General features: G+C 50.4%; 1 protein-coding gene across 1 annotated transcript in view; it reads right to left on the reverse strand.

Annotated features, from left to right (window-relative positions):
- Positions 1–17,055, reverse strand: part of LOC139278720 (adhesion G-protein coupled receptor G5-like) — a 166,389-nt gene extending 149,334 nt beyond the window's left edge. Inside the window, exons 1-3 of the mRNA XM_070897792.1 lie at positions 17,032–17,055; positions 16,707–16,854; positions 2,353–2,466 (exon numbers count right to left, since the gene is read on the reverse strand). Of these exons, the coding sequence (XP_070753893.1) occupies positions 2,353–2,466; positions 16,707–16,826 (234 nt within the window). The 5' untranslated portion in view covers positions 16,827–16,854; positions 17,032–17,055. The remainder of the gene's footprint in view (positions 1–2,352; positions 2,467–16,706; positions 16,855–17,031) is intronic.
- Between the last annotated feature and the right edge of the window lie 318 nt (positions 17,056–17,373).

Raw genomic sequence — 17,373 nt, forward strand, 5'->3', positions numbered from 1 at the left:
AAGGATAGGGTGGGCGGGGAGCTTGGTTTGTCGCATGCTCCTTCCGTTGCCTGCGCTTGATTTCTGCATGCTCTCGGCGACGATACTCGAGGAGCTCAGCGCCCTCCCAGATGCACTTTCTCCACTTAGGGCGGTCTTTGGCCAGGGACTCCCAGGTGTCAGTGGGGATGTCGCACTTAATCAGGGAGGCTTTGTGAGTGTCGTTGTAATGTTTCCAATGCCCACCTGGGGCCCGTTTGCTGTGGACGAGTTCCGAGTAGAGCGCTTGCTTTGGGAGTCTCGTGTCTGGCATGCGAACTATGGGGTCTGCCCAGCGGAGCTGATCAAGTGTGGTCGGTCTTCAATGCTGGGGATGTTGGCCTGGATGAGGATGCTAATGTTAGTGCGTCTGTCCTCCCAGGGGATTTGTAGGATCTTGTGGAGGGAGACATTGTTGGTGATATTTCTCCAGCGACTTGAGGTGTCTACTGTACATGGTCCACGTTTCTGAGCCATACAGGAGGGCGGGTAATACAACGGCCCTGTAGATCATGATCTTGGTGACAGTTTTGAATGCCTAGTCTTCAAACACTCTTTTCCTCAGGTGGCCGAAGGCTGCACTGGCGCACTGGAGGCAGTATTGGATCTCGTCGTCAATGCCTGTTCTTGTTGATAGGAGGCTCCTGAGATAAGGGAAGTGGTCCACGTTGTCCAGGGCCACGCCATGGATCTTGATGTCTGGGGAGCAATGCTGAGCGGCGGGGACAGGCTGGCGGAGGACCTTTGTCTTACTGATGTTTAGCGTAAGGCCCATGCTTTCATATGCGTTAGTAACTACGTTGACTGTGTCCTGGAGTTCAGCCTCTGTTCGTGCACAGATGCATGCATTGTCTGCCTACTGTAGCTCGACGACAGAGGTTGGAGTGGTCTTGGACCTGGCCTGTAGACGACGAAGGTCGAACAGCTTGCCACTGTTCTGTAGTTTAGCTCCACTTCAGCGGGGAGCTTGTCAACTGTGAGCTGGAGCATGGCGGCGAGGAAGATTGAGAAGTGGGTTAGGGCAATGACGCAGCCCTGCTTGACCCCGGTCCGGACGTGGATTGGGTCTGTAATGGATCCGTTGGTAAGGATCACGGCCTGCATGTCGTCGTGGAGCAGGCGGAGGATGGCGACGTACTTTTGTGGGCATCCGAAACGGAGGAGAACGCTCCATGGATCCTCGCGGTTGACAGTGTCAAAGGCCTTTGTAAGGTCGAAGAAGGCCATGTATAAGGGTTGGCGCTGTTCCCTGCATTTTCCTGCAGCTGCCGCGCTGCAAAAATCATGTCCGTTGTGCCCTGGAGAGGATGAAATCTGCACTGCGACTCCGGGAGGAGCTCCGCGACCATAGGGAGAAGACGGTTGAGGAGGACTCTAGCGACGACTTTCCCAGTGGCTGATAGCAGGGAAATTCCTCTGTAGTTGCCGCAGTCGGACTTGTCCACTGCATGCTCTCCTGCCTCCAGATGAAAGAGATGAGGTCGTGTATTCACGCCAGCAGTGCCTTCCCGCCATACTTCAGTGCTTCAGCAGGGATTCCATCCGCTCCTGTAGCCTTGTTGTTTTTTAGCTGTCTTATGGCTTTTTCTATCTCGTGCAGTGTTGGGGTCTCACTGAGGTGCTGGTGGGTGGCATGCTGCGGAATGGAGTCGAGAACACTCGAGTCAAAGGCAGAGTCTCGATTGAGGAGATCTTCGAAGTGTTCCTTCCAGTGGGCCCTGACTGCCTTGGTGTCCTTGATGAGTATTTCCCCGTTCTTGGCCAGCAGCGGGGTGGGGCCTTGGGTATTTGGACCATAGGTGGCCTTGACTGCGATGAAGACTCCTCACACATCATGGCTGTCGGCCAGCTGCTGTATCTCCTGCACTTTCTCCATCCACCACTTGTTCTTTTGGTCCCGGGTTTTTTGTTGGACCTTAGCCTTTAGCCGTCTGTAATGCTGCTTTGCTGCTCCCAAGTTGGGTTGTTGTTTTAGGTTCAGAAATGCCCTGCGCTCGCAATCTATTAAGTCTTGAATCTCCTGACCATTCTCATCAACCGGTCCTGGTGTTTCCTGATTGAGTTACCAGAGGAGATGGGATGGAAGTACAGAGCTCAGATGTTGTGAGCAAGTTTGAAAATTTAAGGACTTGTTCACTTGAAACCCATGAATTAAAGACTGGCTTTAGCTGAAATAATTAGGAGCCACTCCAAAAATACTGTACAAACAACATGTTACCCATAAAGAGTGAATAGTACCCAGACTTAAACCACAAACTTAATAACAAATATAAACACTGACAGTGTGGAATCCATACCATTGCAGATTCGGATGGAGTAGATTAGCTCCATTACCTGGAATGAGGTTTTGTTCTTGAACTGAGTGACAACGGCTTTAGGAAATGCGAGCACCTGACTTCGAAATTTCAGCTGAACAGCAGCAATCATTGGCTGGTCATCAGGGCCCACCTGTACAACAATGATAAGAATATTTTTAACGCCTTTGATTGCATTTTGCTGAACAACCCACCTGCAATGAAATACTGCTTTTTATAATTCCATGATGATAAGTTGAAGGAGGCAGACAGTGAACTTTAAAGGATTTGACAACCTTGCCCCAGGGAGCACCAACACATTTTCCTGGTGGTCCTTGGGGTTGGCGAGGAGCAGCGGTGGAAGACAGGGGAATCGGACAGATTGCTCGGTCCCACCTCCCTGCTGGTATTTACATGTGATGGGTGGTGAAGAGGTAGCTGGCAGCCTTCCCAGCTGGGACGTGGGGAGGTAAATTGATGTCAGGCTGGGAATGTGGTGGGAGGCCTCGCTGCCCGATTTTCCTGCCTTTCCCCGGCCACTCTGCCTGATTTGGGGTAGGATAGCGGAGGAAAATCCAACCCATTGTGTCTTTACCAACTGAGGCATCTCGGAAGAATATATTCTGTTTGTATCATACACTAAAAATAATCAAACAAAGGTGCTGAATGGTGCACAGTCTTCCTCTGTGGATTGGTTCAATGCAGCTGGAAATAAAATGCAGCTGAATTGCTAATTAATTTGTTGTTGTGAAATGTGGGTTTCGAATGTTCATCCTTTGAAGGTTCTTTTGTTTAGAACGTGGCATCATGTCACTTTCATGTGGGATGAAAATATTGAATAGAAATTCCATTAATATATACCATAGAAAGGACACACATCATGGCACATAGTGCTGTGGCAGCAAGACTTTTTATGGAACCTTCTCTCAATATATACATCAGACGGCACATCAGCCATACAAAGTAGATGCTCTTTGTTGTGTCCTTAGATGCTCTAGTAATGGCTCCACGAGGCAATGTGTTGTACTTGAACTGTAGTGACCTTAGTCCTTTATTGGTTAACTCCAGAGTGAGGATCACACCTGGTGGCCTGCCTTTTATACTAGGCCAGGCACACCTGTACAGGTAACCTACAAGTCTCCCGCTGCTGTGCCCTCTGGTGGCACACCTTGTGATAGTACCAACAGTAACCATGTCGGATACATGACACTCTTCCTGTCCGACCACAATCCCAGGGGCTGCTGAGACATTCACCACATTCACCAGCCCATTAACAATGTCCAAACCTGTACTCAGGATAGAAAAACACAGATGTACACTTTGCAAAGTAACATGCAACTTAAATGACCACAATCTAGAATGGCTCGGTCGTACCATCACTGACCAAGCAGGCCAAATCGTGAAGGACATAGCTGCCAGACTGAGCCTGTGTCAGATGGAACCAACACGCGGGTGTATCCTTGTCCTCAGCAATCTACCTGTGACAGACACATCTGACCACAATTGCACAGCAAGGTCCCACAAACAGCAATGTGAAAAGGACCGGACAATTTTTTTCGTGATGTTTGTTTATTACTGGCCATGACACCAGGGAGAACTTCCCTGCCCTTCTTCGAGATAGTACCATGGGCTCTTTTACATTCACTGGAGAGAGCAGATGGCAACTCAATTTTACGTCTCATTTGAAAGACTGCACTCTGTCACTACTGCACCGGAGTATCAACCTAGATTTTGTGCTCCAGTTCTTGGAGTGGGAATTGAATCCATAAACTTCTTTCTCAGATGAGACTGCTATAACTGAGCCATGGCTGACATCTCAATCACTATCAAAATCGGAGACCAACCCTGGTTCAATGCAGAGTGGCGAGGGTGCTCGGACCAAGAGCTGGCAGACCTTAGAGTGAGGTATGAAGCTGATGAAGCGACCAGACAGTTAAGCAGTCCCACAATCAACTGACCAGAGAAAAGGAGTGTAGACCTACCACATCCAGCCCAAAATGGCAGTGGGCAAGGTTCTGAGGATTGAGGATTGGTTAATGGACAAAAATCAGAGAGTAAGAATAAACAGGTAATTTTCCTGTTGGCAGATTGTAACTAGTGGAGAACCGCAAGGATCAGTGCTTGGGCCTCAGCTATTCACAATCTATATCAATGATTTGGATGAGGGGACCAAATGTAATATATCCAAGTTTGCTGATGATACAAAGCTAGGTGGGAATGTAAGTTGATAGGAGAATGCAAAGAGTATTTTTAAAACAGTGAGAGGTTAGGAAATGTTGGTGTTCAGCAGGACCTGGGTGTCCTTATACACTGAAGGTTAACATGCAAGTACAGCAAGCCATGAAGAAAGCAAATGGTATGTTGGCCTTTATTACAAGAGGTTATGAGTATAAATGTAAAAGGGGGCGAAATTGCCCTCGCCAGGGTTTGGGGCGGTAACCTCCGGCCCTGGGCCTTTTTGCGCCTGTGTCGGAAGTCCTGCCCCTCTCACTGAAAAGGGCCCTAGCGCCCTGAAACAAGGCGGAGCGCTGTCTCACGCATTCCACGTCATTTCGGGGGCTCCCAGGGCAGCAGTGGGGTCGGGCACACAGCTCAGCACCGCGCTCAACAGGTCAGCATGGCGCTGAAGACGTCAACACTACGCGCCCACTCCGTGTAGCGCTGACTCACACAACATCCCTCCCCTTCATTTAAAGGGGAGACCTGCTGCAGACTCTGCATGACCCTTTGTTGGCCAGCACTGGGCCACCACCGACATTTTTTAACAGGCCAGCGGCCCGGCACACAAGAGAGGGTGCCGGACTGCATGATGGTGGCCCGGCCGAAACAACGGCCCCCTTTATCGGGCCGCCAAAGAAAAAGGCAATACCCCCGTGGGGCTTGGGGTGATGAGAGGTCAGCGCACGGTGATGACATAATCGCCGTGCGCACTCCAACCTTGGACGCAAAGTGGGAGGCACAGCGCTAAACCATTATCGGCCCCAAAATGATGGGGGCAATTCTGGGAGTGGAGCTTCCGTCGCCCACCCTCGGGCAAAAAGGGGTATGCGCCCCATTAGTGCCTACCACAGCACTCTGTCCCTCCTCTGTTCTATTTCATAGAAGGGTTTTTTCAGGTTGGACTCAGTGAAATTATGGGGGGCTAAATTGGATAAGGCCCGAAAACGGGTGCAGGGATGGCGATGTGTGATCTCTCCGCACCCATTGACACTAATGCTGGGAGCATGTGAAATGTGTGCTGCCTGCTCATTAACATGATTGAAGCACTGAGCCCAGCACTGATCGTGCTGCTGGTTGGCTCACGCTCAGCAGGGATTCAATATCGTGGGAAGTCTGCTCTCTATTTAAAGGGTGCCTGCAGAGTGAAACATTGTCTGCACTTCTTAGAGGGGAGGTGCTTTGTTGCAGAACTACCTCATTCTGGCTGGAGCTAAGCAAACGGGAAATGAGCAATGTCACACCAGGGCAAAGAAAGTGCACCTCGGTTCTCGGATGCAGCATTGGAGGCCTTGTTTCAGGGGTCGACAGGAGGAGACAGATTCTCTACCCACAGCGGGGGCAGGAGGCCTTCCAGACAGTCTGTACGAAGGCAATGGGAGGAGATCGCAGAAGCCGTCAATGCTAACAGAGTTGCCCCAGAACATGGATCCAGTGCCAGAAGAAGTTTAGTGACCTCACACCGGTGTTCAAGGTGAGTAAATGCATCTTCAAATGCCATATCCCATCAACTGCACCACTAGCCTCACACACTGCTGAATGTACAACACCCGCATCATTCACCTGCCAACAATCTCTAGCAATCACCACTCATACCTCACAATCATAGCTTCACCTCACCCTCATACACTTACCACTGCTGCAAGCCCCACACCCACATCTCACCACTTGCACATTCAACCAGCTATTCAACCATGACAGGCACAGCACCTAAACACATTACACCACACTCAATGACACACTTCCCTTTCCCCTGCAGGCCAAGGTGGCGCTTAACCAGCACGAGCAGGAACAAACAGGCGGGGGGCAAGCCCGGCTGCAGGACCTGACCCAGCTGGAGGAGACGGTTCTAGATGTAATTGGAGGGGCCATCACTGAGGCTGTGGCGTTGATGAGGACGGTTTGCTCATATCTAATCTTTCTTCTCACTTCCCCTTCACCCCACAATATCTTCTCACTTTCAAGCTACTGATGATGCACATCTTGCTCCCCCTCTCAACCCTTGTGCCTTTCTCCTTTCAGATACCCAGGAACTGCCAGCAGCCCAGCCTGTGCAGGAAGAAGTAAAGGAGGAGAGTTATGGAGAAGAAAATGCACCATCACTCGATCTGACACTTCCGGGCACCAGCTCAGAAAATGGTCCTGCACGAAATGTCGAGGGTAGTTTAGAGACGGTGGTGCCGAAATTCAGCCTCCCCGACAAGGCCTGTTACCGCCAAAAAGTGTCGGCCACGCGGCAGTGTTGAATGTCCACCGTTTTTCTGTTGAATGGCCGCCGCTCGCGGCTGCCGAACCCTTCTCAGTGCGTCATCAAAGCGCGCCCCGCCGATCTCCCGCCCCGCAAGCACAATTCAGGTCAAATATCTTGCGGCCGCCGCACGGTGCCTCCAACAGTTTCTTCTGTTCTTATAACTATCGCTCGAGCATTGTAATTGTCTTAACTTATGCTTGATTGGATCAACTCAATAAAGTATCTGGCCACCACCCGTAAGGTATCAGGGTCGGATTTATTACAGGTGGTGCCAGGAAAAGATTTAAATAGGAGGATGAGAATTTTAAATTCAAAGTATTGGGGCACTGGGGCAATGTCGGTTTGTACAGCAGGGGTGAGCGGTGAGCTGGGTCTGGTATGGGACCGGATACAGGCAGCAGAGTTTCGATGAGCTGATGATTATGAAGGATGGAAGATGGGAAGCCAGCCAGAAGTGAGTTTGAATAATCGAGTTGGGAACTGACACTGGCATAGATGATGGTTTCAGCGGCACGTGGACTGAGGCAGGGTGGAGGTGGCTGACGTTAAGGAGGTGGATGAAGGCGGTCTTTGTAATGGAGAGCATATGGGGTCAGAAGCTCAAATCAGGGTTGAATATGATACCCAGATTGGTTCAGCCTGAGACAGTGGCTGGGGAAGGGCAGGCAATTGTTGGCTTGGGTACGGAGTTTGTGGTGAGTGCTGAAGACAATGGCTTCAGTCTTCCTAATGTTTAACCAGAAGAAATTGAGAACCATCCAGGACTGAATGTCAGACAAGCAATGTAGCAAGAGAAATACAATGCAGCCGTTGAGTACAGGTATCCTGGATTCTCTCTCTCTCTCTCACTCCTTTGTTGGGACAATGTGGAGCTGAATAAGTTCAGATGCATTCTTGAATCGGGCCTATGATGATGATGATGATGTGGCTTGTCTAATGCAGTGATGAATTGCTGATTAACTACCATGACTAATGTCACCAGAGGCCACCTGGAAACAAATTGGTGTATAAAAATTAATTGCTGCTGTTACCTTCACAGCCACAGACAAGGCACTGCCCTGGTGGAAAGTGTCTGCACGTCAGGTTCCAACAGCTGGCACATCTCTGTGATGGTGTCAGAGGGAAAACGCAGCCTTCTCAGACACAGACAAACCCAGATGGGTCCTGCATAGTCTGTAGACCCTGTGATGTGGATACCTGCAGGTCGGGTGTTGCCTTCGTACATGCTGCTGCAGTCTCTTGGTCTTCATTCTTTCCTCCTCCATATCCTCATCATCCTCCTCCTCAAAGCTCAGGAACAAAGGGATCGCCAGAGAGAAATCCATTATTTCACTACCCAGTGGTCCCTTTAAATTCTCAGCAAGTTTCACAAGTACCTTTCAATGCTCAGAAACTGCAACGTCAAAGCAGTGGAAGTGACTCTCAGTCAAAACAGAGTTGTAGAATCACATTCCTGTTACTCTATATGTTAACTTGCTATCTGTAAAATAAAGCAGCCTTACAATTCACACCAGGTCTCTTCTCACTGAAGTGTTTCTCAGTCCACCTATTGAAGGATTGCTCACCTCACCTGGCCGACTTAAAGGGTGGGCTTTGCAGCTAGGCCCCGAGCACGGAGTATGTCTCTGTTGCTTGCGAAGGAATGGATAATCCAAGTGGTCTAAGGAGGGCCAGCTGCTTCTCGGATGTAGAATTTGAGACCCTGATCCAAGCTGTGGAGGGAAGGAGGAACCTTCTGTATCCAGACACAGGCAGACCCACTCGCACCATCTTTGTGAATGCCTGGAGAGAGATCACTGTGGAGGTGTCAGGGATCTCCATTCATGACGGCACCACCACCCAATGTCGCAAAAGGCTGAACGACCACATTCGACTGATGAAAGTGAGTACATTTCTCCCAACTTCTCACCTTCCATCTGCGAGCCTCTCCTTCACCTCTTATTTCCCACCTTCACTATATAGTCAGTGAAGCACAATTTGATTGCTCAGGCATGTATTTCTGTATGTGTATACTCACAATGGAGGGTTGAGAGTTATGTCATATGTATTCAATCAGCATTGTAACCCATGTATAAACTGACAAGTTGTACACTGTGAGAACAATGACCACTAGGTGGTGAACTTTTGGGAGACACTCCTAACCTGGACCTTCAGGTATAAAAGGGGAAGCTCCAACCACCTTCATCACTTGAGTGCGATGGAATAAAGGACAGGTCACCTTCTCTCAAGCATGGGCTTCGTGTGCATTTATACTGTATAGTAAGGACATATCAATGGCGACGAGAAACTGGGATTTAAACCACGTGAGCATGGCCACGAGCAGAACAGACGAGAGATACTGTGTTAAGGAATGGTTGGGACAGAGAATCAACATTGTTAAAGCAGCACGCAGTTCTCCAGCCAGTAAAGGGCAATTGGGCATGTCCCAACATGTCGTCGAGCCCAAAGGGGGAGTTCGACAGAGTCAATGGCTAGCTGGACGGCGATTCACGCCATTGCAAGGGACAATGCGGCCAGTAATGGGGCCATCAACACCTGTTAATAGCGCACTTAAGGACAGTCACAGAGGCAGTCAGAGACGATCGACTGGCAAGGGACCTTTTGTTTCCAACAACAGCTCATGTTGGAGGTGTGGAGGCACACACTCAGCCAGAGTTTGCAGAGATGAGCAAAATACCTGCAGAAATTGCAGAAATGAACGCTGGGGGAAATTGCTGGAAGCTGAAGTTCAGCGAGTTCATGTGGAGCATGTATACAGTTCATACACCAGGACGCCATCGATAATGATGAAAGTGCTCCTCAATGGCATCCCAGTATCAATGGAGCTAGACACGGGGGCCAGCCAGTCCCTGATGAGTATCAAACAGTTCGAAAAGTTGTGGGCGTCCAAGGCCAGGAGGCCAAAATTATCACCGATTGACGAACAGCTACGGACTTACACAAAGGAGATCATTCTGGTGCTAGGCAGCGCCACGGTAGTCGTGACCCACAAAAATTCAGAGAACAGGTTGTCACTCTGGATTGTCCCGGGGGATGGTCCCGCACTACTGGGGAGGAGTTGGCTTGCTGTCATGAACTGGAAATGGGGCGATGTCAATGCAATTTCCTCTGTGGAGCGAGTATCATGCTCACAGATCCTGGACAAATTTGACTCACTGTTTCAACCCGGCATTGGCACTTTCATGGGGGCCAAGGTCGTGATTCACATAAACCCGGATGGCAGGACAGTACACCACAAGGCCAGAGCGGTGCCATACGTGAGGCAGGAAAAGATAGAAGGCGAATTGGACCGTCTGCTGAGAGAAGGCATCATCTCGCCAGTTGAATTCAGTGACTGGGCGAGCCCGATTGTGCTGGTGCTCAAGGCGGATGGGTCGGTCAGGATATGTGGTGATGACAAGGCCACCATCAATCGGGTGTCACTCCAAGACCAGTATCCGCTACCAAGAACGGAGGACCTCTTTGCGACGCTATCCGATGGCAAACTTTTTTCAAAATTGGACCTGACCTTAGCTTTCATGACCCAGAAGCTGGCGAGTGAGTCGAAGAAGCTGACCACCATCACGACACACAAGGGGTTGTTTGAGTACAACAGATGTCCGTTCGGGATTCGCTCAGCCGCCACGATCTTCCAACGAAATATGGAAAGCCTCCTCAAGTCGATTCCAGGGACGGTGGTTTTTCAAGACGACATCCTCATCACGGGTTGCGATACTGAAGAACACCTCCACAACCTGGAGGAGGTGCAACGCAGACTGGACCGGGTAGGGCTGTGACTGAAAAAGGCGAAGTGTGTCTTCCTAGCTCCAGAGGTAGAATTCCTGGGGATGAGGGTAGCAGCAGATAAGATGAGCCCTACTGCGTCCAAGACGGAAGCGATCCAGAGAGCACCCAGACCCCGTAACACGACGGAGCTGCATTCATTCCTGGGGCTCCTGAACTATTTTGGTAACTTTCTTCCCAAATTGAGCACGCTGCTAGAGCCGCTACACGTGTTCCAATGTAAAGGTTGCGAATGGGTCTGGGGGGACAGCCAGGAAAGGGCTTTTCATATAGCACGCAATTTGTTATGCTACAACAATCTGTTAACCTTATATGACCCGTGTAAGAAACTAGTTTTAATGTGCGATGCGTCGTCCTATGGTGTCGGGTGTGTGTTGCAGCATGTCAATGCCAAGGGTCAGTTACAGCCGGTAGCTTATGCCTCCAGAAGTCTGTCCCAGGCAGAAACGGGCTACGGGATGGTAGAAAAGAAGGCGCTTGCATGTGTATATACAGTAAAGAAAATGCACCAGTACCTGTTTGGCAGGAAATTTGAGCTGGAGACAGATTACAAACCCCTAACGTCCCTTTTGGCTGACAACAAGGCCATAAATGCAAATGCATCGGCCCGTATACAGAGGTGGGCACTCACGTTAGCCGCCTATGACTATACAATTCGGCACAGACCGGGCACCGAAAACTGCCACTAGCCACGACTGAGGGGGCTACCGAGCATGCTGCTGAGATGGTCATGGCTGTTGAAGCTTTCGGAAGCGAAGGCTCACCCCTGACAGCCCGTCAGATCAAAGTCTGGACAAATAGAGACCCATTTTTGTCTTTAGACATGAAATGTATCCTGAATGGGGACTGGGCAGCCATGTACGGGGCATGCCCTAAGGAATTTAAACCATTTCACAGGCGCAGCGATGAACTCTCGATTCAGGCTGATTGCCTACTGTGGGGAAACCGCATAGTCATGCCCCAGATGGGCAGAGAGGTGTTCATCAGAGAACTCCACAATGGGCACCCGGGCATTGTCATGATGAAGGAAATTGCCAGATTACACATTTGGTGGCCAGGGATAGACGCAGATCTGGAACTTTGTGTTCGCAGCTGCAACACGTGTGCCCAGCTGGGCAATGCTCCCAGGGAAGCCCGCCAAGCCTTGGTCACGCATCTACGTGGGCTACACGGGTCCTTTCATGGGAAAAATGTTTTTGGTTGTAGTAGACGCCTACTCCAAATGGATCGAGTGTGACATTTTAAATTCAAGCACATCCTCTGCCACGGTAGAAAGTCTACGGGCAATGTTTGCCGCCCACAGATATCTTGGTCAGCGACAATGGCCCGTGCTTCACAAGCACTGAATTCCAGGACTTCATGGCAGGCAATGGAATTAACCATGTCAGAACGGCACCGTTCAAGCCGGCCTCAAACGGTCAGGCAGAACGAGCAGTGCAGATAATCAAACAGGGGATGCTCAGAATTCAAGGGGGTTCCCTACAAAGCCGCTTATCACGCTTCCTGTTGGCCTACAGATCCTGACCACACTCGCTCACAGGGGTTCCACCTGCAGAGCTGCTGATGAAAAGGACGCTCAAAACCAGGTTATCCCTTATACACACTACCAGGAAAGAAATTATCGAGAGTAGGCATCAGTCACAATGTGACTACCATGACAGGAATACGAAGGTGCAATGTATTGATGTAAATGACCCTGTCTTTGTCCTCAACTACGCTGCAGGGCCCAAATGACTCACAGGCACCGTGATTGCAAAAGAGGGGAATAGGATTCTGGTAGTTAAACTTACCAATGGACAAATCTGCCGCAAACACGTGGATCAAACAAAAAGTAGGTTCAGCAACCCCATAGAAGAAGCAGAGGAAGAACACGATATAGAGTTCACTCCACCACAGGTGACCGAACAGCAGAACCAAAGGGAGGAGAGCCCAGTCACTGTGGGCAGTCCGGACAGGCCTGAGGCACCGCAAACAGCAGACACTCAGGCCAGCGCCCAACAACCGAAGCCCCAACTCAGGCGCTCTACAAGAGAGCGTAAACCACCAGAGAGACTCAACCTGTGATCCCAATAAAACTTTGGGGGGTGGGGGGTGATGTCATGTATTCAACTAGCATTGTAACTCATGTATAAACTGACAAGTTACACACTAAAAGAATAATGACCACTAGGTGGTGAACTTTTGGGAGACACTCCTAACCTGGACCTTCAGGTATAAAAGGGGAAGCTCCACCCACCTTCATCACTTGAGTGCTATGGGATAAAGGACAGGTCACAGACTGACCTTCTCTCAAGCATGGACCTCGTGTGCATTTATACTGTATAGTAAGGACGTATCAAGTTATACCTGCATGTAATGGACCCACACCTGCACTAATTGCCGAGATCACATGACACTGCTACTCAGCAACCCTCCTTTGCTTTGCAGGCAAAGGTCTCGCACAAGCGTTTGGAGCAACAGAGGACTGTTGGAACGAGCCGATATCCAGCTGCTGAGTGATATAGAAGAGGGTGCAGTGGCTAGTGGGCCCACATGTTGCATTCCCTGTGGCCGCCGGTCGTGTGGATCCCGCTGGGGGCAGCATGGGTAAGTGAAGGCCTTCCTTTAATGCCATCTCTCCCTGAAAGTCCAAGCACCTACCATTCAATTGCTTATGATTGTGTGCAAGTTGCTCGCTACATGGTACAGCGCCCTACCTCACCCTGACGGGACCCCTTGTGACATCTATGATTACAGATGAGACCCCGAGTGTGAGCCAGAGTCAGGACGAGACCCTGGAGCCGAGTGCAGAGTTTGGCGGTATGTCCGATGAGGATGATGAAGAGGGATCACTGCTGCCAGCACCACATCACTGCTTCCTACACTTGCACGCACCAGCTCCGATACTGGGAGTACGCGGTCGTTACAGTTAGATTTCGGAGAGGGGTCAGCACTGGGTAATGCACCGGGGCTGACCGGGCTGCAGCATGGTGAAGGGCAAAGGGAACCTCGGGTGCTATCTCTCTGGGGGGCGAGTTCACACGCGAGTTCTGATGTAGAGGAATCAGACAAGTCGATCGATGTTGGGGCTTATGAAATAAGAGTGGAGGCCATGCACTCCCAGATGTTGGGGGCAATGACAAGGGTGCCCGAGAGCCTGTCTCAAGTGGTCAGGAGCATGGAGGAGTCTGCCTCCTGCATTGTGGATAGCTCTGCCCACACCATGGAGCCCATCATTGCCAGTGTGCAGACGATGGTGGAGTCCCAGAGTGACCGTGCGGATCCAGCTGTGATGCCGCATGTCATGGGCAATGTGACCGCTGCCATTACAGCACAGGCTCAAGGGAACAAATGTCTGAGTGCTGCTTTGGGGGAGAATGGCCACTGGCCTGGAAGCTTAGAATGCTCTCATGCACTTTCGGCAACAGGTCACGGAGCATCTTACTGCTGTTGTCTCTGGTGGCATCGAGACTGTGTCTGCTCTCATGCAGTCTCAGCTGGATGCCACGTGAGATCTGACTGCTGCCATCGTGGCTGGGTCCACCACGGTCCATGAGGAACCTTCCGGTGCCACGCCACCCGACCGACGTGCTCCAGCAAATTGGTGGTGATGGTGAGGTGCTGCCCCCGGGAGAGTGGCGCAGGCTCATCGGGGCAGGATCCTGATGTGGTCTCTCACGATCACAGTAGTCCTGATCCGAGACCTGCCAATCAGCCATTGCTGCTAACCGTGGAATTGTCCCAGCCAATTCCGACTGAAGGCGCCAAGGAGGATGTGGCCCAGTCTGCAGCCAGCCCTTTCAGGGCCAGAGCTGGTCAAGGGCATCGGAGAAGGACATCTGTATCTTCTACACCTGAAACACAGCAGCCTCCCCAGAGCCATGATGCAGCCAGTGGAGACACTGCAGTGTAGTTCCAGAACAGGAATGTGTAAGAGGGGTTCGAAGGAAATGCACAAGGGTGAGAATTGATTCTGTGTATGTTTTTTGGATCCATCATTTCTGGTGTAATAAATCATTATTTTGGGTTTGATTATCTGTGCAGATCTCTCATTTGATTGTGGGGAACACTGTGTGACAGGGCTCATTGGTTTGCCCATGGAGATTCACAGCTGAAGGCTAAAGTGAACAAGAACTCAGTGGAAACGAGCAGCAGTGAGATGGTTTAGGAATTCCCTTTGCAGGGTTTGGGTGGTGACGCTGCCTCCTGTGTGCCCGGCGACCCCTATCTTGGTCCTCCTCTTGTGCCTCCTCCTCTGCCTCCTCCTCCTCGCCTGTTGCTGCACGTCATGCTCCTGCACCTCCTCCTCATGGTCCTCCTCCTCAGGTGGTAATGCTGCCTCGTCCTCCAATGATTGTGTCCTCATGATTGCCAGATTGTGAAGCATGCAGCAGCTGACCATGAATAGGGAGACCCGCTCAGGCAAGTACTGCAGCACTCCTCCTGAGCGATCCAGGCAAATAAAGTTCTGTTTAAGGATTCCGATGGTCTGCTCAATATTGCACCTGGTGGCTGAATGCGAGTCATTGTACGATTGCTGCGCTGCAGTCCTGGGGTGTCGAAGGGGAGTCAGCAGCCAAGCGCAGAGTGGGTAGCACTTATCTCCAAGGAGTCAGCCGCAATCTTGGTTTGGCCCAGCAAAGGCACCTGGCACACCGGTCTGGCACAGGATGAAAGCATCGTGGCTGCTGCCAGGATACCGGGCATCAACTGCCATGATTTTTTGATTGTGGTCACACACCAGCTGGACACTGAGGGAGTGGAATTCCTTTCAGTTTCTGAAGATCTCTGGACTGTTCCATGGTGCCCTTAATGCCACATGGGTTCAGTCTATGGTGCCCTGAACCCTGGGGAAGCCCGCAATCCTCACAAATCCAGTCTGCCGCTCCACCTGCTTCTTCCTGCTCATGGGGAAGGTTAGGTACTCCCTCCTCCTCTTATACAGAACATCTGTAACCTGACGGATGGAGTTATGCACGGCAAACTTGGAGATGTTCGAGATATCTGCAGTTGCAGCTTGAAAAGATCCAGTCGCATAGAAATTGAGTGCGAGAGTCACCTTTGATGCGACAGTCAGAACTGTCCTCAACCTTGTTTGAGGCTGCAGGTCTGGCTGCAGAAGATTGCACAGCTCCCTCATGATGTCTTTGCAGAACTATAGTCTCCGGAGATACTGGTCATCCATCAGGTCCATGTATGAGAACTGTTGTCTGTAGACCCTTTGTCGATAGGGCCTACTGCTACCACATCTCTGCAGGCTTCTTCCTCTCACAGCTGCCTCAATCCCTTCTCCCTCCTACTCTTGTTGGTCCTCACCCTCTGCAGCCTGCTGCTGGAAAGCATCTGCCTCCTGTACATGCTGCCTCCTGTCCATCAGGCCCACTATGTTGTGCGAGGGGTCAGCGTACCTGACCCTCCTCCTGACGGCAGGCCTTTCCTGAGGTCCTTCCTGGGGCACCTCTCTGGGTTCAGCTCTGTCTCCATCTCCATGGCCTTCTGCATGTCCCTCAGCCATGTGTGCTGCGTCCCTTGCCTGCTGCATCTCCAGCCGTTGGATCCAGCGACGCCTTCTCCTGCATGCCTCCCTGCCACACACAATGTGCAGGAGGCATTTCGCTGCCAGCATTAACTCCATTTAGTTCTCCTCTATAAGCAGAGCCTCCACAATCACCGCTCCCTGTTGTAGAGATTGAAGAGCCTGGCCCACTATAACTCAATCCCGCTGTCAACAAGGTAACTCGCAATGTTTGGAAAAGTCAAAAAAATCTCCCCGACAAGAATGCTGCTACATGCAACACGCCTTTAAAGGCCGCTGCCGGTCTTGAGCAAGCACTGTGTATCGACTCAAAAACCTGTCGTTGGTTCCGACAGCTGGCTGGAAGTGAATTTGAGGTGAATTTACATTCCGGCACGCTCTGATGTTGTCATTAATGATATATCTGCAGGAGCGGGGCGGATATCCTCACCACCGAAAAACCCATGAGGTCAATGCCGCGAACATCGGCCAGTCCCCCGCGGTTTGGCGCCCATTCCCCAACAACCCATGGCCGCCACTTTCAGGCGGGCAGAGGCCTTATAGAAAGGGGCAATTGTGATCCCCTTATCACCAGACACACAATGTAACATTTTCTTTCTCCAACACTTTTAATCGTGGAAACACTTACCCAAGAGAAATTGGCAGTCACAACAAATTCGAGATTGGATGTCAGTTTCACTTTGATCACAGTGGCCTTGACATTCGGAGTTACAAAGGTTTTATTGTCCTCGGGAAAGTTGACATTCATCAGTACATTATGTAGATCGGACTCCAGGCTGTAAAATAAACAGACAGTTAGCACTGGACCTGATAATAAAACAGGAATTGACAGTCGGGTGTATTTTAACTTTGTCCGTTCGTGTAAAACGGATAATAAAATTCGGGAGAGATGTAAACCGGGCTGCCGATTCGCTCTCACTGGTTTTACATCATTGCACAAAGTCACACTCTACCCCACTGACTTTGCACCACTGCTGTGACGTGTCACGCTGATGGAGGGTGTGGCAAGTCACAGCTGCAATAATCACACCATGTGGCTTTTCCTGGGAAAGTTTTCCAAATATGTTACTTAGTTATTGCACTTCAGTCCTTGTCATAATATAATCTGTATTTATGCTAATATATAAAATACTTACATTTATTTGAAAAGCAAATATGTTAGCATGTTCTACATAAGCATAACTCAATTTTCCGACAATGAAGATTCCTACTTTAAATTGGAACTGAACTGTTCAGAATTTGAAACAAATGCTCCCACAGCACACTCGAAGTTCCTTTGCATGTGCAACCACGGG

Source organism: Pristiophorus japonicus, chromosome 13 (assembly GCF_044704955.1).
Source record: "Pristiophorus japonicus isolate sPriJap1 chromosome 13, sPriJap1.hap1, whole genome shotgun sequence".
Taxonomy (NCBI): domain Eukaryota; kingdom Metazoa; phylum Chordata; class Chondrichthyes; family Pristiophoridae; genus Pristiophorus; species Pristiophorus japonicus.